This window comes from Athene noctua, chromosome 1, assembly GCF_965140245.1.
Source record: "Athene noctua chromosome 1, bAthNoc1.hap1.1, whole genome shotgun sequence".
Lineage (NCBI taxonomy): Eukaryota > Metazoa > Chordata > Aves > Strigiformes > Strigidae > Athene > Athene noctua.
Window position 1 is genome coordinate 265,068,371 of NC_134037.1, and position 20,521 is coordinate 265,088,891.

Sequence of the window (20,521 nt, forward strand, 5' to 3'; positions counted from 1 at the left end):
GGGTTGGGAGGGACCTCAGAGCCCCTCCAGTGCCACCCCCTGCCCCGGGCAGGGCCACCTTCCACCAGCCCAGGTTGCCCAAAGCCCCGTCCAGCCTGGCCTTGAACCCTTCCAGGGAGGGGGCAGCCACAGCTTCTCTGGGCAGCCTGTGCCAGGGCCTCACCCCCCTCACAGGGAACAATTTCTGCCTCAGATCTCATCTAAATCTCCCCTCTGTCAGTTTAAACCCCTTCCCCCTCGTCCTATCCCTCCCCCTGATGACGAGTCCCCCCCCCCGTTCCTGCAGCCCCTTTCAGCCCTGGGGGGCCACTCTAAGGTCTCCCCGGAGCCTTCTCTCCTCCAGCTGAACCCCCCAACTCTCCCAGCCTGTCCTCACAGGGGGGCTCCAGCCCCCCCAGCATCTCCGTGGCTCCTCTGGCCCCGCTGGAGCAGGTCCGTGTCCTTCTGCTGTTGGTGCCCCCGAGCTGGACCCAGCCCTGCAGGGGGGTCTCCCAGAGCGGAGCAGAGGGGAGAATCCCCCCCTGGCCCTGTGCCCCCCCCTGCTCTGGGTGCAGCCCAGCACACGGGGCCTTTCTGGGCTGCCAGCGCACGGGGCTGCCTCACAGGCAGTTTCCACCCCCCAAGGCTCCTTTTGAAGGGGGGGAGGCCCCGGGCCCCGCTGTCTCTATACACAATTCCTCCTTAACCCCCTCCCCAGCTCCTGCTTGCCCGGCCTTTGGGCTCTCTCCTGCTGCCTCTGCTGTGCTGACAAACTTGCTTCCTTCCAGGCCGAGCAGCTGCTCCTGTTGCTGCGTCCCCTAGTCCCCCGCTGGCACCGCGGGGTCACTTTGGGTCCGTCCCTGTTCCGGGGTCCTGTTGCCTCTGCTGCGGGTGGGCTAAGGCAAGGCTACGCCGGCTCTTTCCCTCTTGAACATCTCCCCGCTTGGCAGCAAGGTGCTGCTGCTCTCTAGGAAATAGAGCTACAGAGAGGAGAGGAAAAAAAACAACACGTGGTTCCTGGAGCCGGGGCAGGAAGAGGGAAGCTGGCGGGTTCACGGGCTGGATCTGAGCACGGAGACAGGCCGAGACCCTTCCCGCCGGGATCCTCCAGCCGGCCCCTGCTCCCCCCTGTTCCTCTCAAGTCTGAAAGCCACAAGGCTGGGATCGATGCCGGCCTTGGCCCTGTCTGGGCAGGCAGCCTGGAAGAGGAGCGTGCCTCTGGCTGCCCCGGGGTTAGAAGGTTAAAATGCACCTGAGTGAGGCCAGCGGCGGCCTGGGCTGGGCTGGCTCTGCCAGCTCCCAGCTGCGTCCCCAGCAGCAGCACGAAGCTGGGCGCGTTCTCCCCGGGGCTGGCGTGAGCCCCATCTTCACATAGCCCCCACGGCGGGAGTCAGCCCGTCCCCGTGTGCGGGACATCCAGGGGAGGTGTAGGCTGGAACCTCATCCCGTCTGAGCGTTAACACCAAGACCTGCCACCTCCGCGGTATTTGCTGTGAGTGTGTGGGGAGGTGCTCGCTGCTGAACCGCAGCTCGGTGTGGCTGCAGGAGTGTCTGTGCGGAGCCAGGACCCGTGACCCAGGTGGTTTCTGAGCTGCTTGTTTCACCCTCTCCTCAGAGCCTGCGATCCAGCACATTCCCCGGCTTCCTCACTTCAGGGGTTTCATTGCTGGCGCTCAGAATTCCCCTAATTGGAACAGAATTCCCCTGAACAGGAGCCAGCAGCGTGCCCGGGGGCCAAGAAAGCCAACGGCCTCCTGGCTTGGATCAGCACCGGTGTGACCAGCAGGAGCAGGGAGGTGACAGTCCCCCTGTGCTCGGCACTGGGGGGGCCACACCTGGAGGGTTGTGTCCAGGTTTGGGCACCTCAACCCGAGAGAGATCTGGAGGGGCTGGAGCGAGGGCAGAGGAGGGCAACGAGGCTGGGGAAGGGCTGGAGAATCAATCCTGTGAGGAGGCAGGGCAGGAGCTGGGAGTGTTCAGGGTGAGGAGGAGGAGGCTGAGGGGAGCCCTCATCCCTCTCTGCTGCTCCTGCCAGGACATTGCAGAGAGGCTGGGGCTGGGCTCTGCTCCCAGGGGATCAGGGACAGGACAAGAGGGAACGGCTGGAAACTGCCCCAGGGGAGGCTCAGGCTGGGCAGGAGGAGAAAATGTTTCCCAGCAAGAGTGGTCCGAGAGTGGAAGAGGCTGCCCAGGGAGGGGGGAGTCCCCATCCCTGGGGGGGTTTCAGGGCCGTTGGGATGAGCTGTGGGGGATGTGGGGTAGGGGAGAACTTTGTAGAGTCGGGCTGAGGGTTGGACTCGATGATCCCGAGGGGCTTTTCCAACCTGAAGGACTCGGGGATTCTGTGATTCTAATTCCAGCTGAATTAGCGATGCTGCTAAGCTCTTCATCCTTTGGTAGTCATGGAGAGAAACAACCCCCTACTCTTTAGAAAAGCCTTTTACCTCCTGATGTAGTGGGGTGTGCTCCCCTTCCAGCTCCCTGTTTATTCCAGAAAACAAGCCCAGTCTCTCCTTTCCCCGTGTCGTTGTTTTCTTACCGCTGGGGTTCACACGGCTTCTCCCCGTGTCTGTCTGTCGGGGTCCGCGGTGCCCCGACCCCGCTCTGGGGCTCTGGCGCTCGCTGGCACCAAGCGGAGCTGAGCAGTGAGACCCGTGTCCCGTGCCTGGTGCTGCTGTTAATTGAGCTTCGCAATTAGACGAGCCTTTGCTGGTACCGGTGCTGTTGGGGTTGCAGCCTGCCCCAAGCCCAGCTCCTTCCTTCCCCCCTGCCCCGTGCTGTACCCCGGCACTTCTCCCCTTGCCACCCCGCTCTGCCGCCCCCCCGCAGCCCGGGGCTTCCCGCGGGTTTGCTGAGCCTCACGCCGGGGTCTGGGCTCAGCCCCACTGTCGGGGTCCCTCGCAATCCCGCCTGCCCCCGGGCCGGGCCCAGCCCTCCTCAGCTGGTTCTTGGCCCTGGGTTTTGCTCCATCCCTTGGGCTGTTTTGGGCTCGGCTCAGGAGGGCTGTAAGCACTGAGGCTGAGCCTCTCCCAGCTGGAAAACTCTGACTTTTTTCCTTTTCTTTGTGCCTCTGCATGTATTTGAGCTGATGCTTCTTAATTTACAGCAGTAAAGTGTAACTTCACTCTGCAGCCGCAATGCAGCAGGAAAACAAGGAGCTTCTCTTTCCCCCCAAGGCTCTTTCCTATCTATTTCCCTATTTTAAAAGTTACAATTTTCAATGCATTGCTTTCTTGCTGTAGGAAGCATCCTCCAAACTTTTTGTAGAGGCTGTTGAGAAATACCAGATGGCAAATACAGGGGAGTCCTCGGAGGCTCGCCCCGTCTCTGCCCAGAACGCATTTGTGCTCCATAAAAAAAAAAAAGAGGCATTTATGCTGGGGGAGGATGTGACTCCCTGGTGGTCCTGCCTCCCCTCAGATTCTTTTCCATCAGCATCGAAGTCGAACTCAGTAACAAGCATAAAATATCGCCTGCAAATAGCGCAGCTGTTTCTGTTGCATATTCGCTCGGCTCCTGCGCTCTGTTGCTCCCATCCCGCGGGGGGTTGGACAGCGGACGCCCCCATAAAGGCTTTCGCCGGAATAAAGCGATGAAGTTGTGAGACACCGGGGGGACGGGGGAAGAGCAGCACCCGTGGGCGCAGCGCCCTCTCCTTGGGGCGCTCCTGGGCTCTCGGTGGCTCTCCGGTCACGGCTGGCGTGGGGACGAGCAGGCCGGGAGCCTGGAGCTGGTAACGCCTCCAGCAGCGACCCGGGGCCCGGCCCTGCGGCCTTCGTGGTTGTCTCAGGAGTGTCACCCAAGGAAGCGGGGGGTGCTGAGGGGTGCTCCCCCCCGTCCCTTGGGGCTGTATTGACGAACTCAGAGCGGGGAGGGCTGGGCCGAGTGTGGGCGAAAGGCCGGGGCGCGGTGAGCGTTCTGCCCCGGGAGCGGGATGGCCGGTCAAGAAGCACCAAGGCAGCAAAAATCTGGGGAACTGAGGAAAAAATAAAGCCCGGGGAGGGGGGGACAGGCGTGACCCCCAGCTCCACTGGACAGGGGGTTGGGGCGCCCCATGCCCCCTCAACCCGCGTGCCGAAGCCCTGCTCCGCCTTTCGCCTCCCCTGGAAAGGAGTGCGGGGCGCCCCCGCCTCTGCCCCGCGGCGGGGCACGTCCGCGGCGAGGGGACGCAACGGCCCCAGAAACGCGCGGGGTGAGCCCCCACCCCGCGAGAGCGCCCGGGCCGCGCTGCAGCCAGGGGTGCGGAGCGCTTTGCGTCCATTCCCCCTTTTCCCCCTTCTTTTCCCCCCTTCTTTTCCCCCCCCTTTCTCCCCCCTTTTCCCCCGATTTTTCCCCCTTTTTTTTTCCCCCTTTTCCCCCTGTTTTTTCCCTTTCTTTCCCTCTTTCCCTTTTCCCCCCTTTTCCCTCTCCTTCAGATTTATAAGGGACCACATCACATATTATCCTTTTCCAAGTTTAAGCTGTTTCTACCGCAGCTGAGACGTTTGAACCCGTGGTTTGGTGTCGTTCCACCCTAACTTAACCCGAGGGGATCAGGGACCCTTAGTGAGTCCCCGGGCTCCCAGTCCGGGGGTGACAGCCGGCGGGGGGGGCGCTGCAATCGGGATTTGGCCCCTTGATGCCGCACGTCCCGCGGGGCCCCCGACGCCCGACTCGAGGAGCCGCTCTCTGCCCTCTGGGTGTTGGGGCTGTGTCTTACCTTGGGCCTGTGACCTTTTGGTAAAGCTTTTTTTATTTTTAGATTCAAAATACCAAAGCTTTTTTTTTTTTTTTTTTTTTTTCCCCACAAGGGAAAACAGCGCACACCAAGAGTTCAGAAGTTTTTACAGCTGCAAAGAGAAAGCTCTGGGTGCCCGTGGTCAGATCCTACTGCTGTCTTCCAGCCCGAGGCACCCCCGAGGCTCCTGGAGCAGCGTGGGGACCCCCCCACCCCTGGCTCCTGGCCAGGCTGAACAGAGCACCCCGTTTCTGGAGCCAGCACCCAGCCCCGCATCCCCCCCATTTCCCTCGGAGGTGATTTGGCGCAGGAGAAAGGAATGTTTTCTCCTGTCTGTTGGGTTCCTGCGGGCACTGACTTCCAGATGCACGTGTGTGAATATTTGAGCCCTTGGCCACTCTTGTGAAAAACAGGGGAAGAGAAAAAACTGATCTGATCCAAGACTGGAGCAGGGGTCTGGGGTAGATGCAGGGTCTTGCAGAGATCTCCCTCTTGGCCAGCTGCACGGGGCAAAAATACATCTTTTGGCTTTGAACTACACCCAGTACTTGTATATTTACCACCAATTCCGACCTGGGGTGGTTTTTGTGAGTAAGCAGAACTTGGCATCAGCAAGGCCATGTGTGTTGCTCTTTGCCTGCTGCAGGTTTTTTTGCAGGTTGTTTTTCACGTTATTCCTGCAGCATTTCTTACCTGATGGTCACGTCAGGGAACGAAGCAATTCCTGGGGAAAAGGGGGAAGGTGATCTGATGCAACCATGGAGTCGATAAACCCACCAGCTGGTGACCGCGCGGGGTGAAGTGGGACAGTGGTGCTTGGTGCCAAACTGCCCCCATTCGGTGTTTCCAGAAGACAAGATGCAGCCGTTCCGGGGCGAGCGGGGGCCCCCCAGAAGGGCCCTGCAGGCAGTTGGGGGCTGAGGGAAGGGCGCTCGCAGCACCCGAGGGGTGTTGGGTGCTCTGTGGTCAGGCTTCTTCCTCACTGTCTTTGCATCTTTCAGGCTCTTTCTGATTTGCCTGGGCAAGGAAACTTGAGACAAGAGCCTTCTGGTAAGAACCCCAGAATGATCTTGGTTGGAAAAGCCCTTGCAGCTCCTCCAGCCCAACCATGAGCCTCCCCCTGACCGTTCCCAACTCCCCCAGATCCCTCAGCGCTGGCTCAGCCCGACTCTTCAACCCCCCCAGGGATCCCGGGGACTCCCCCCTGCCCTGGGCAGCCCATTCCAACGCCCAACAGCCCCTTCTGCACAGAAATCCTTCCTCAGAGCCAGCCTGACCCTGCCCTGGGCAGCTTGAGGCCATTCCCTCGGGGCCTGGCGCTGGGGCCTTGGCTCCAGAGACTCATCCCCCCTCTCTGCCCCCTCCTGGCAGGGAGTTGCAGAGGGCCAGGAGGTCTCCCCTCAGCCTCCTCTGCTCCAGACTGAACCCCCCCAGTTCCCCCAGCCGCTCTCCCTCGGCCGGAGCAAGCCCAGCTCTGGCAGCAGCACCTCGCAGGAGAGGGCTCTGCTCAGGTCCCGGGGGCTGGAGTGGGGCTACAGGGGAGGGAGTTCCTCCTCGGGGGGGTCCTGTGGTGCGGGGTCACTTGGTGGCCGCTTTCCTGCATGGAAAAGCACTTGCCAGGGTCGAGGTGTTCCCAGGCCACGACTGGGACACCAGTGACGTCGCCCCCAACAAAGCTGGTTATCGTGGTTCCTGACGTGGTGCTTGGGGCTGTCCGTGAGCGGGGGGTGTCCCGGGGGAGCCCAGTTTTGGAGACATGACTCAGGCGGTGTCAGTCCCTTGAGCTTGGCGTGGAGACAGGCTCGAGTCACTGTGCAGATTCCTGTCAGCCTTGACCCAAAAAGGCTCATTTTAAACACATACTCAGGGTTGTGAATGTCAACGAACTGACTCATCAATGGCGCGACCCCCAAAACACCTGATGGGAGGGGAATGTGGTGGTGGCTTCCCTTGGGAGAGGAGCAGGCGAGTGTCCCGGGGCTGGGGAGTCGGGCACAGGCACCTCCATCCGAACTGGGAGCTGATGGTGCAGGCTGGGAGCAGCTGGAGGGATGCCCTCAAGGGCCAAGGGCCGGGGGACAAGCAGCCACCCCTGGCAAAAATACACAGAAAAGGTGAAAGAGGAGAAAACGTGGGGGAGGAGATGGTGGATGTGCAGACCGACAGAACAGGGCAGCAGCAAGGGAAGAGGAGAAATGATGGGCCGGGAGAAAGGCCGCTGCAGGATTTAGGATTTAAGGCCAAACCCAACCCCCTCAGGGCACCCCAAACCCCTGCCAGGCCGGGAGCTCCGCTGGCACTCGGCCACGTCGCAGAGCCTGGGGTGCACCCCCAGGAACGGGGGGGGGCAGCTACCGGGGGCTCTGCCAGCGCGCAGCCACGGGCTGAACGTGGAGCGGGAGCCCCTCGGGGGGGGTCCCAGGAGGCAGGTTTCTGGCAGGGGACCCGGCTGGTTTTCCGGCAGGATTCTGGACGTTCCCGCACGGACGCTCCCGGGTTTCACCCCAGGTGGGTTCCAGCCCGGTTCCTGCCGGTGCCCGAGAGCTGAGCCTGGCGCTGTGCGGGCTGAGCCGGAGCAGGGGGGGCTGCCGGGCTCTCGGTCCCCCCCAGCCCCAAGGCAGCAGTGTTATTTGGGAGGCCTCAAGGCTGCTGCAGCAAGGACTTGCAGCAATCCCTTCTCCCTCCTGGCATATTGAAGATTTTGTTGGCAATCCGGGTGTCAGAATGAGGGCTTGAAACTTCCCTCCTCCAGGGCCCCTGTGATAAACATCCCCCCCCCCAGTGACACCTCCCAGCCTTGGGCTGTCAGCAGGTTTCATCAGCCCCTGCAGACTCTGGGACGGACATAACAACGTCAACCCAGCCCCCCCGGCGGCTCCTGCGCTCCCCGGGGCTGGTCCAGCCCGTGCTGGTGCTGCCTGAATCCTGGTCCTTGCTCCTCTCCCGATTCCTCCTCTGGTCACCATCTCCCCCCCGAGCTGTCCTGGGGGCATCCGCCGGGGTCCGGGCTGGCCTGGTCCCGGGGCCAGGTGCTGTCAGAGTCAGCCGGTCTGACACCCCTCTCCCTTTTGGTGTGTTTTACCCCATTTCCACTCAAGCCCAGTCATTCTCTTCAAGCCAGTGATCATTTACTGGATGAGTCACAGAGCAGCACAACTTGGGCAGAAATCCAACCCTGCTTTGCCAGGGGATTTATAGATGGAGCATCCCCCTCCATCTATTACACAACAGAGGATAGCTAGGGAGTAATCAGTGTGAATGCTAATTATGACATTAATAAAATTAGAAAGGAAAAGCCAAAGTCTTTGGGAAAGATTCCTGACTGCAGGGTGAAGGCTGAGGAAAAAAAAACCCCAAACCTCCAAACTAAATACATTGCGAAAATATTTTGAAATTAATATAAAGCAAAGCAAATAACTCTCACTCAGTGATGGATGTGGTAAAACTGCCAGTAATGCTGCAGAGAAAAGGGAGGTGTTAGGTTGAGCCCTGGGTTTGCAAAGCAGCCAGGCACTGCCCCCGCATCAGGGGCAGATTAAAAAGCACCTTTAGACCCTTTGGGGACAAAGTGTCTGATCACCCACTGCAGGGGACGGGTTTGGACTGAGCGTCAGAATTCTCTTCATGCTTGAATTGGACGAGAAGGATCTGGCCCAAAATCTGGCAGCTGGAAAGTGCTGGTGTTTCACCAGGCCTGGATAACCGAGTTTCCCTCCTGTGCCCTCAGGGTCGCGCCGCAAAGACCAGAAGGTCACCAGGGCCAGTCGGTGTGGCCCGCTGGCCAGAGAATCCTGCTAACCACCCCCGAAGCCCGGTCATTTGGGCGAGGCACCTTGTCAGCGCCCGGCCGGCGCAGGGCTGGGTTCAGTTCTCACCCCGTGAGCCGGGTCTGCAGCACAAGGAGTGACCAGCAGCGCGACGCGAGTCGGAAAAGGCACAAAAATCACCACGGGGCTGGGAAAGGCGGCCAGAAGGAAAGGCTGGAGGGTCCGGCGCTTTGGTACAGAGAAGACTGAGGCAAGACACGAAACGAGTCATCACATACTCAAGAAGCTGTTTCAGAGACCAGGAAAAGCTTCTCTCAGCAAGGAGAGACACAGCCCAGAGAGACGGGGTCCGCTCAGACGACCCGCAGAACTTTGAAAGGACGAGCTGGAGCCCAGCAGGTGTGAGGAGCGGCAGCGCAGCTGGCCCGGGGCTGCGGAGGACGGACTGGCCCAGCGCCCTCCCGGGGTCGTTCCAACCCATTTTCTGGGAGTTGTACCAGCAAGGCCTGGGACGTGGGACTCCTCCTGGCCCAGGAGCAGCGGGCGCTGGCGCTCCCGAGCAGAGAAACCCTCCCCACGCAGCCCCCTGCCCCCCCAGCCCCTGCTCCCCCCCAGGCAGCCGCAGGGCTCCGACACTGGAAAGAACAAGACATCAGCGGGGTTTGTTCCCACTCTCTGCAAGGCAGCAAACTCACAGAATCATCACAGAATCACTCAGGCTGGAAAAGCCCCTCGGGGTCAGCGAGTCCAACCCTCAGCCCGACTCTACAAAGTTCTCCCCTACCCCACATCCCCCACAGCTCATCCCAACGGCCCTGAAACCCCCCCAGGGATGGGGACTCCCCCCTCCCTGGGCAGCCTGTTCCACTCTCGGACCACTCTTGCTGGGAAACATTTTCTCCTCCTGCCCAGCCTGAGCCTCCCCTGGGGCAGTTTCCAGCCGTTCCCTCTTGTCCTGTCCCTGATCCCCTGGGAGCAGAGCCCAGCCCCAGCCTCTCTGCAATGTCCTGTCAGGAGCTGCAGAGAGGGATGAGGGCTCCCCTCAGCCTCCTCCTCCTCACCCTGAACACTCCCAGCTCCTGCCCTGCCTCCTCACAGGATTGATTCTCCAGGCCCTTCCCCAGGTTTGTCATCTCACTGCTGAGGGTTTCTCAGGATTAATAAACGCTGCTCCCTTCATCTGTGGGATTGCCGGGCCTGCAGCTCCTCCAGCGTGCTGCTGGGGGGGTTTCAGGGCCATTGGGATGAGCTGTGGGGGATGTGGGGTAGGGGAGAACTTTGTAGAGTCGGGCTGAGGGTTGGACTCGATGACCCCGAGGGGCTTTTCCAGCCTGAAGGGTTCTGGGATTCTCTGACAGCATCTCCCTGTTCAGGTGCCTCACTCAAGTTCTCTCGTACACCGTCACCTCCACAAGTTTTCCCCCACAACCTGCCTTTGCCCCTTTGCTCGGGGTCCCGCCCCGCTCCCACCAGCACCCCGGAGCAGGACGGGGTAACGCTGGGCTGGTTCCCCGCTCCCACCATCCGACATGGGCCACTGTCACCTTAGGGAATGGCTCTTGACTGGCACTTAGAACCCGAATCCCCTGCGCTGGCGCTGGGTTTCCAGGGCAGCTGAGGCTGTTCCTGAGCCTCTTTCTTGAGGCTGTTTGTGGCCGTTCGGGTTTAACCCGCGGGCTGTAGCGCGGGTCGGTAAGAGCCCGGGCAGTGACAGTCGGGCGGGTCGGAAACGCGCAGCAGGAAGGCCCTGCCTCCGCTCTGCCTCGGGTGATGGGGTGCGTTGCAGTGCCATTGTCACTGCGTGCTGGGGACTAATCCTGGCCAGACCTGGGAGCAAAGTCTGTCAGACAGCACCAGGAAAGGCTCCTGGAGGCGTCGTCCTGTGCTAGAGCAGGCAGCGAGCATCCCCCAGCCAGGGCCCGGCCGTGGGGCTCTGGTCCCTCAGACGGGGCTCGTCCCCTCTGCGCAAGAGCCAGTCCCACACCCAGAGCCCAGATAACGGCTTTATTCCATAGCCGGGCAAAGAGGGGTGCTGGGGGGATTCCACCAAGCCAGCCCCCCCTCTCCAAGGAACTACAGCCCATTTAGTCTGTTGCATGATTGGGAAAAGCCTGTCCAAGGTTACACTCCTTGGTCCATAATTACCACCCACTTGCTATTGGTTAATTCTGTTTCAATTAGCCGTGCTTGCCGGGTGAATTAGCTCTTGCAGGTGTTGGGGGGGAAAGGTTTTTTTGGTCTTGGCTTGAGTCAGTGGTCACGATCTCGAATTGAATGACTCGAGCGTGGCCAGAGAAGGGCAACGGAGCTGGGGCAGGGTCTGGAGCACAGGTCTGCTGGGGAGCGGCTGGGGGAACTGGGGGGGTTCAGTCTGGAGCAGAGGAGGCTGAGGGGAGACCTCCTGGCCCTCTGCAACTCCCTGCCAGGAGGGGGCAGAGAGGGGGGATGAGTCTCTGGAGCCAAGGCCCCAGCGCCAGGCCCCGAGGGAATGGCCTCAAGCTGCCCAGGGCAGGGTCAGGCTGGCTCTGAGGAAGGATTTCTGTGCAGAAGGGGCTGTTGGGCCTTGGAATGGGCTGCCCAGGGCAGGGGGGAGTCCCCGGGATCCCTGGAGGGGTTGAAGAGTCGGGCTGAGCCAGCGCTGAGGGATCTGGGGGAGTTGGGAACGGTCAGGGGGAGGCTCATGGTGGGGCTGGAGGAGCTGCAAGGGCTTTTCCAACCCGGATGATTCTGTCATTCTGATCTCCCCCCACCGCCTTTACTTCTCCCCCAGTTCCCACAGGGTTTTGCTACTTTCCTGCTTCTCGGGCAGTCACCCGGCCTCTGGCACCTCTGGGGCAGGTCGCTCCCCTCTCTCTTACCAGCCCTTTGTCACCTCTGCGCTGGGGGGGCGTTAGCAAGGCCTGGGTCCTACGGCCTGACACAGCGGAGCTGCTGATTCCTGGTCCTTGTGCTGGACGGGAAACGTTTGTACCCATGTCCGGGGACGGTGGCCTCGGGCAGGTTAGACAGAACCCTCCCCTTCTGAACGCCGAGAGAGTTTATTGCACAGCGTGGGGCTGGGGCACAGCTCAGCTGAATCCTCAGAGCAGCGTCAGAGCGGTCCATGGACAATCCCGAGTTGTGAAGCCCAGTCTGAACCCCCCCGTGGGGCTGCTCACCCCTGCCCACGGCCTCGGCGAGGATCAGGGGCTGCCCTGGTGTTTTACAGCCCCTGCGGGGCTGCAGGTGCTTTGCACCGGGGGGGGGGGGGGGGGGGGGGAGCTCCGTGGGCAGGGGCTGGGTGCCTGCTGTCCCCCCCCCGCCGTGCTCCGTGGGGCTGGGAAGAGCAGGATTGTCCCACAGTGCTCGGCGGGCAGAGGGAGGGGAAGAAACGGGGTTGGGGAGAGACCTGGAGACGGGTGGGAGCGGAGCAGCACCGGATGGGGACGGCTGTGGGGCTGGCGGGGCTCTGCTCGCTGCCCCCCCTCTCTGTCCCGGGGGGCACAGAGCCCTGTCCCGCAGGGTGCTGCAGGGTCGCCCCGTCCTTGCGAGGCAGCGCAGAGCCCAGGCAGGAACGGCGGCAGGTTGGGGCCGTCCTCTGCCACCGCCTGCCTGCCTGGCCCCGGGCATGGCACCCAGCCCTCGCGCCCCGCCACGGCTGCTGCGCCCGCACACGGGCTGGGGCGGGGGGGACCAAACCAGAATGACCATTACTCTGGTTCAGAGCTGCTGGACAAAGAGGACCCCGGTGTCCCAGCCCGGAGCAGGGGCTGCGTGTGCCCGGGGAAGGCAGCGCAGCCCCCCCGGCCACCCGGGCGGCCGCAGCCGGTGGTTTCGGCACTGGCCATGGCACAGCGTCATCAGCTGTGGCACCGCGGGGGACAGGGGGGTGACAGGGGTGGTCGGTAGCAGTGCAGGGAGGGGGTGGCAGTGCAGGGGGGTGACAATGCAGGGAGGGGGTGGCAGTGCTGCCTTCTGGCCAGGAGGTGCCCCCACCCTCCACGCCTGTCGCCGTGCCCGGTGCCCCCGCCACGTCCCCAGGGCTGCCCGGCGCAGGGGCACGGGGGGTGTGGACACACTCAGTCACTTTTCAGTCACCTCCTGGACAGCCGGGCAGTGTGACCGGGCCGCGCAGGGACCCCCCCACAGAGCCACCGGCAGCTTGGGAGGGCCAGGGCTGTGCGGGGCACCCTCTGCACCCAAACCTGCACCCACGGCCCTCACTGCCCCCCCGGGGCATGGCTGGGGCGTTGGAGACCCCTTGTCTGGCTGCCCTGGGGATGGGGGACGCGGAGAGGGGGGGAATCTGCCCCAGGAACCCCCACGGTGGGGCTGGGGAGGGCTGGTGGCCAGGGTGGCCCCCCGCCCCTCTCAAGAGGGGCCAGCATGGGGGGGGACACATGTGACAGCGTCACTCCCTGCGATCCGCCATCCGGGCACCGAAGGGGCTTCGGGGCACCAGCCCAGCAGCTGTCGGGGGGGGTGTGCAGGGCTCTGGGGGGGGGGATCTGTGACCCAGAGGACACAGAGCATCTCTTACACCGCCCGCTGCCAAAGGGGGGCCCCAGTGACCCCCAGGCCTGGCCTGGCACCAGCCCCTGGGCCCACATGATGCTGCTGGGCTCAGCCTGGGGCAGCGCAACGGGGGCACGGATGGAAATATGGACTCCATAATGGTGTGGCAGCAAATCAATGTTCATTAATGCCAAGCGGCGCTTAACCATCAGCCAGTTTAAGAATTGACCAAATAATCCAGCAAAATGATGGTTAAAACGGCGACTTATCTACAGATTCAGAAATGACAAGCTGCACACGGACTTACTATAAAGTATCCGCCATCAGTATATATGTATATTTATACGGACATGTATATTCATTCTGCTATATGCATATTCATAAAGGCGCCTACCCACAAACACGGGACGTACAGACGCGCAGACAGACAGAAGTATTTGGATGCAGTGAAATGTGGATGTCCCCACACTCGTGAGAAATAACCGTGTGCACCCAAACGCAGCGGTAGGTGGAGAGGTGGGTGCGAGAGGAGGCGGCGGGGTTGCAATCTCCCTCTCCCCAGGTTTAGAGGGAACATTCACGGCGCATCCTGGGGGGGGATAACTGAGGGGATCGGCTTCGCCAGAGCGGACGGTGCCTCGAGGGTCGATACCCGAGAGGGTCCTAGCCCGGGGAGATGCTGGTCACAGGCATCTTTAGTCCTGTCTAGCTGGGCTCGATGGCCGTCTTAAGTGATGGAAAATGCAACGCTTCCCTTTAAAGGAGAGCTCAGAGGGTCTCGCTTAGGGCCACTGTTTGTATTGCCCAAGAGGATTGATTTCTCTCAGGTACTTTTCCACTCTGGCCCAGCTGGAGTGATGAAATATTTTGATGTTTTCCAGCCGTTGTGCAGGCCCAGAACTCGCTGGATGTGTGGGTCTGTTATCGCCGCCCCTCGGCCACGTCCCGGGCCCAGATGTACCCGGCGATCAGGGGGTGATGGGCTGTTGTAACCCTCCCCAGCCATCGTGGGAGCAGGAGCCGGGCACGCCAAGGTGGGGGTTAACGCTCTGGGCCCCTGACATTTGCAGTTCAGATCGTCCTGGCCTGGTGTGTGGCTTGGGGGGGGTTTGGAGGCACCCAAAGCACCCAGCAGCCCAGCAAGGGGTGAGGGGGGGAATTGCATCAGAACCCCAGAATGATCTTGGTTGGAAAATCCCTTGCAGCTCCTCCAGCCCCACCATGAGCCTCCCCCTGACCGTTCCCAACTCCCCCAGATCCCTCAGCGCTGGCTCAGCCCGACTCTTCAACCCCCCCAGGGATCCCGGGGACTCCCCCCTGCCCTGGGCAGCCCATTCCAAGGCCCAACAGCCCCTTCTGCACAGAAATCCTTCCTCAGAGCCAGCCTGACCCTGCCCTGGGCAGCTTGAGGCCATTCCCTCGGGGCCTGGCGCTGGGGCCTTGGCTCCAGAGACTCACCCCCCCTCTCTGCCCCCTCCTGGCAGGGAGTTGCAGAGGGCCAGGAGGTCTCCCCTCAGCCTCCTCTGCTCCAGACTGAACCCCCCCAGTTCCCCCAGCCGCTCCCCAGCAGACCTGTGCTCCAGACCCTGCCCCAGCTCCGTTGCCCTTCTCTGGCCACGCTCGAGTCATTCAATGGCCTTTTTGGGGTGAGGGGCCCAGAACTGAACCCAGGAATCGAGGGGCGGCCTCCCCAGTGCCGAGCCCAGGGGCACCCCTACAGATGGGGCAACCTGGGGACGGTCACCAGCAAACTGCCCCGTGTGAGCCACACCAGGGGCTCAGCCCCACGGCTCCCCGCAGCCCTGTGGGGCCTTTCTTACCTCTGCTCTTACCCCTCTGTTCCCCCCCAGGGTCAGATACTCTGGGGGTACCCAGGACACCCCCTCCCAGGGTGTCAGACTCTGGGGTTGTGCCCACACAGGGGGATGCAGGAGAGTGTTGGGGGGGTTCCAATCCAGACTCTCCCCGGCCTGTGCCCTTGGCCACCCCTTGCCTGCTGTGGCTCGTGCCAGTCCCCCAGCTGGCCTGGGAGCAGGAGGCAGCCGTGGCCACGGGACCTGTCACCAACTGCTCAGCCCCTGCTGCCACCTCCATGGCCCTAAGGAAACCCCCCCTGGGTGGTTCTGCTTTGCTCGGCCCCCCCAGCCTTGGACCAGCCCAGCAAAGCCCTGGTGGTGCCGGGCCAGGGCAGCTGGCACAGTGCTGGGGACAGGGCTGGGGCAGGGGCTGGGGGTGGCTGCAAGACCTCCCCATCCCAGTCCAGCCCAGTTCAGCAGGTTGAATTCTCCTGCCGGTGCTCGTGGGGCAGCTCCAGGGCAGCAGAGGCCAGGGGAGCAGGGTGAGGGTCAGGGTGAGGGTCAGGGTGCAGGGTTAGGGGGGTTTGTGCACGGGGGGAGATGCGGAGCCGTCCCATACCCCGGGGCAGCGCTGTCCTGGTGGGGACAGGACTCGGGTTCTGGGAGGTGTGAGCTGAAGGCCTTGCTGGGGACCCGCGTTCAGAGCTGCCCCATGGCCTGGGCAGCCAGGAGAGCCTCGAGCAAGTCCCCAAGCTGTCCCCAAGCGGTCCCCAAGGCCATCACCAGGGCTGTCCCCAAGCTGTCCCCCTGCAGTCCCGTGTGGCCTGGCCTGGGTCAGACACTCCCTGCACCCCCCCAGCGCTGCCCCAGGTCGCACACGGCCAGCACGCCTGCAGGCCACAAGCACCCCCAAAATGGGGCCAGTGGGGACAAGCATCAGGACACCCCCAGCAGTTGGCGCTGGGGTGGCCTTGGGCAGCGAGAGCAGAGCCGCGCTCGGGAGCCCCCGGCGCCCCCGGAGCGGGTGTCTGCGGGGGGCAGCGCGGGGCTGGCAGCACACTGGGCGCCCCTGGCCCCGGGCAGGCTGGATCCTGCCACAGAACGCCCCGGGCCCGAGACCCCGGGCTGGTGACATGACCACGTCCCGTCGGAGCCACGGTGACCGAGGCAGGACGGGCCCCCCCGGGGGTGGCGGACCCTCTGCCTTGTTCCCTTCCCCGGGCTTTCAAACAAGATGAAGTTAAAAGCAACAGAACTTTTGTTTATGGCTTTTTTCCATCAGGCTCCCTTCCTGGGAGTAGCCCAATTAGTGCTAACGAGCTGGGTGGTAATTGCAGCCCGGGCCGGGAGGATTGATTGCTGGTGGCCCCTGGCCCCCCCGGGCTCGCTGCCGCGGGGACAATTAGCGGGTTTGCAGCCGATGAAGCTGCACGGGGGCTTTTGCTGGGGCTGGTGGCACTGGCGGGGGGGACGGACACACTGTCCCCACATCCCCTCGCCCATGGCACAGCGAGGGGAGACCTGGCTGGAGGAGCCGGTCCTCCCCCCCCCAGTAATGTGCCCCTTTTCAGCCCCTCCCCCAGCCCTGCACAGGGGCACCGGTGGCACTGGGACCCCTCTGTCCCTTCGGCCATCTGTCCCCTCTGCAGTGGGGGGGCTGTTTGTGCCTCGCTGTCCCCCGGTGCCCGCTCTCTCCAGGCAGGGCCTCCCCCGGGGTGTCCCGTGGGGACCCTGAAGCTGCCTCCTGGTGCCGGGGGGGTTTATTCCCACACCCCAGGCTCGGGGCGGCTGCAGCCTCCGAGCAGCTCCCCGGGGGCAGCTGCCTGGTGCGGGGAGCAGCAGCCAAGTGCAAACTTGTCACAAGTCTGTAAAAATCAAACTTCTGACAAAAAGACAAAGAAATGTCCGGGCTGGGACGTTTTTAGGGGCTGAAGATGCCACGATAAAATGAGCCCAGGAGGCTGAGGCTGGGGGGTGTTTCCAGAAGGGACCGTTGGTGCTGCAGACCCCGCGGAGGGATCCTGTCAGGAGAGCTGCTGAGCGCGTTCCTTTACCCGGGATTAACACGGACGGACGTTAGTTCTGGGATTAATTCCTGAGGCTGGGGCAAGGGCGCTGCCACGGCAGTTCGGGGGTGCCGGCCTCGCACCCAAGGGCTTTGCAACTCTGCAACCAGCTCTGGAGGGAGCAGAGACACCCCCACGCGTGGCCGGGGCTGGCTATCGAACCCCAAACCCGCCAGCCCTCAGGGCCCGTGGCCAGCGCAGGGCTCTGTGCCCCCCCCTGCTGCCCATCTCCGCACTGCCCAGCACTCACAGGGTTAAACTGTTGTTTGCTTTGGACACTTCACCCCAAGGAGAGATTAAAAATTAGCAAGTGAGCTCTGGTTAATAGCTGCGAGTGTCCTGAGGCTCATTACCGAGCAGCCTTCTCTTGCCTCCTGGCTACTTTGCAGGTAAACAGGGGCTGGTGCCTCTTTTCCTTGAGGCTCTGCGGTGAGAAACCCGGGTCTGGGGGGGCTGCCCCCGGGTCTGGGGGGGCTGCCCCCGGGGAAATCACACACAGGGAGCTCCTCAGCGACAGGGACCCCCCAGCCCCCCACTATGGCAGCCCTGTGCACCCCCTCCGCAGCGCTCGGCTGGGCCAGGCTGTGGGCCCCGGAGCCACAAGGGGCCCTTTGTCACCACTATTGTCCCTCAGACGGGGCTCGTCCCCTCTGCGCAAGAGCCAGTCCCACACCCAGAGCCCAGATAACGGCTTTATTCCATAGCCGGGCAAAGAGGGGTGCTGGGGGGATTCCACCAAGCCAGCCCCCCCTCTCCAAGGAACTACAGCCCATTTAGTCTGTTGCATGATTGGGAAAAGCCTGTCCAAGGTTACACTCCTTGGTCCATAATTACCACCCACTTGCTATTGGTTAATTCTGTTTCAATTAGCCGTGCTTGCCGGGTGAATTAGCTCTTGCAGGTGTTGGGGGGGAAAGGTTTTTTTGGTCTTGGCTTGAGTCAGTGGTCACGATCTCGAATTGAATGACTCGAGCGTGGCCAGAGAAGGGCAACGGAGCTGGGGCAGGGTCTGGAGCACAGGTCTGCTGGGGAGCGGCTGGGGGAACTGGGGGGGTTCAGTCTGGAGCAGAGGAGGCTGAGGGGAGACCTCCTGGCCCTCTGCAACTCCCTGCCAGGAGGGGGCAGAGAGGGGGGATGAGTCTCTGGAGCCAAGGCCCCAGCGCCAGGCCCCGAGGGAATGGCCTCAAGCTGCCCAGGGCAGGGTCAGGCTGGCTCTGAGGAAGGATTTCTGTGCAGAAGGGGCTGTTGGGCCTTGGAATGGGCTGCCCAGGGCAGGGGGGAGTCCCCGGGATCCCTGGGGGGGTTGAAGAGTCGGGCTGAGCCAGCGCTGAGGGATCTGGGGGAGTTGGGAACGGTCAGGGGGAGGCTCATGGTGGGGCTGGAGGAGCTGCAAGGGATTTTCCAACCCGGATGATTCTGTCATTCTGATCTCCCCCCACCGCCTTTACTTCTCCCCCAGTTCCCACAGGGTTTTGCTACTTTCCTGCTTCTCGGGCAGTCACCCGGCCTCTGGCACCTCTGGGGCAGGTCGCTCCCCTCTCTCTTACCAGCCCTTTGTCACCTCTGCGCTGGGGGGGCGTTAGCAAGGCCTGGGTCCTACGGCCTGACACAGCGGAGCTGCTGATTCCTGGTCCTTGTGCTGGACGGGAAACGTTTGTGCGGGTACAAGGCTGCACCCGTGAGGGGCCCAACGCAGCCCAACCCTTGGGCACCCCTTGCGCTGAGCCACCCACGTGAGCACAGAGCAAAGCATCTGAACTTTTGCGATTTTAACTTTTATTTGTGGAAACATCATCCCGGAGAAGTTTTTGATGCAGAGAGCAGGAAGCAGAGAAGCAAAGCTGGCATTTCATTTCCACTCCTTCCCCCCGCCTGAGCCCCCCTCAGCCGCGCACTGAGCTCTGTGTTCAGCGAGGCGGGAGCAGCTCTTGGGCACCGATGGCAGCAGCGAGATGCTCAGCGCGTTGCTGGTCCAAGGCTCTCGGGTGGCGAATTGCCTCCCTGCCAAGCAACCCCCTCGGGTGCTGAACACCTTCCTTGTTGACCTTTTTTTTTTTTTTTTTTTTTAACGTGTCTAACCTAGACGTTCATAGCCAAGATCAACATGCAAGTTTGCCAGCAGATGTGTGTCAGTGGGACTCTGATGATTTATGTCGGTTTTGAGAGAGGTTTGGATGTTCTATAAAGGGAAGAAGGAAGGAAGCAAAGATGGATGCATCACATTTTACAGGAAACATTTTATTTTCCTTACTCCTTGACTGCCCTCTCTGCTAAGTGGGTGATAAATCTGCATTCACTCTGCAGAATTACGACGTAACTTTTTCCTAGAGTGATCTGTGATCATTCCTGGCACCACGGGTTATGTGGGGAATAGGAAACAGCTTTCACTTTAGATTTCTGAGTGATTTTCTGAGGTCGGTGTATGCAGCAGCAATTGCTTCCATGCAAATAAGTTATTGCCATGTCAGCCTTAGACATCTGGTGTAGTTTCCCTTTCTAGTCGCTGAGAGATGGACATTTCTGGGGGATAATTCACTGCACTTCTCACCGATTCTAGGATGGGGTAAATTATTATCTGGTGGTGCCTCCTCCTCTCAGCATCTGGCCTGTCTTCATCAGCTTGTGAGATACTGAGTCCTGCCAACCGCCCCAGCAGCTTGAAGATCCCTTCCTGGATCTGCTTCACCTTCATGCCGTAAATGAGGGGGTTGAGCATGGGAGGGACCGTCAAATAGAAATCAGCCACCAGGACCTGGATGTGGGGTGCCAAGCCAAAAGAGAACATCTGCAGGTACATGGAGAGTAGACCACCTATGTAAAACAGCAGGATGATGGAAACGTGGGACCCGCAGGTCCTGAGGGCCTTAAGACGAGCCTTTGGGGATGGCAGCCTCATCACAGACCTGAGGATCATACCGTAGGAGAGGGTGATGAAGACAGAGTCTGTCCCCACCAGTAATGTTGCCACGGTGAGGCTGTAGAGGTCGCTGGCGGCCGGGTCGGCGCAGGCCAGCTCCACCACGGCCATGTGCTCGCAGTAGGAGTGAGGGATGACTCTGGGTCGGCAGTAGGGTAAGCTGGTGAGGAGGCACATTAAAGGCACCATGACTCCAGCTCCCCTGGCCAGGGACAGCAGCCCTATCTGCAGGGTCCTGGAGCTCGTTAGGATGGTGGCGTATCTCAGGGGTCTGCAGATGGCTATATACCGGTCGAAGGACATTGCCAGGAGCACCCCTGACTCCACTGCTGTGAATGTGTGGATGAAGAACATCTGGATGAAGCAGGCCTCAAAACCGATCTCCCTTGAATCCAACCAGAATATACCCAGCATTTTGGGAACTACAGCAGTTGAGAAGATGAGGTCGATGACAGCCAACATGGAAATGAAATAGTACATAGGCTCGTGGAGGCTTTTCTCCAGTCTCACAGCAAGAAGGACCATGCTATTTCCCAGCAAGCTCATGATGTATGTAAAGCAGAACGGGATGGAAATCCACATGTGGAGAGCTTCCAGGCCAGGGATGCCCATCAGGAGAAAAGGAGAAGAGTTGGTGTTGGATCGGTTGGTGGTTGACATGGCACAGGTGGGCCAAGCCACACCTTCGTCCCCAACCTCAGTTCCCTGGAACAGTGACAGAAAGGTTGAGATTCTGCTGCTGCCAGTTTGATCCTCTGCACGCTGCAGTTCTCAAGCATTGCACA

The 20,521-nt window shown here is 61.5% G+C and overlaps 1 protein-coding gene across 1 annotated transcript; it reads right to left on the reverse strand.

The window, feature by feature from the left end:
- Window positions 1–19,289: 19,289 nt before the first annotated feature.
- LOC141958813 (olfactory receptor 52K2-like) lies at window positions 19,290–20,396 on the reverse strand. The gene has a single exon (XM_074901716.1). The coding sequence runs from the start codon at window positions 20,394–20,396 to the stop codon at window positions 19,290–19,292; it is 1,107 nt and encodes a 368-aa protein (XP_074757817.1).
- Window positions 20,397–20,521: the final 125 nt, after the last annotated feature.

What these genes read in the sequence shown, in the direction of transcription:
- LOC141958813 (XM_074901716.1), bottom strand. Translation starts at nt 20,396, where the DNA reads ATGTCAACCACCAACCGATCCAACACCAACTCTTCTCCTTTTCTCCTG.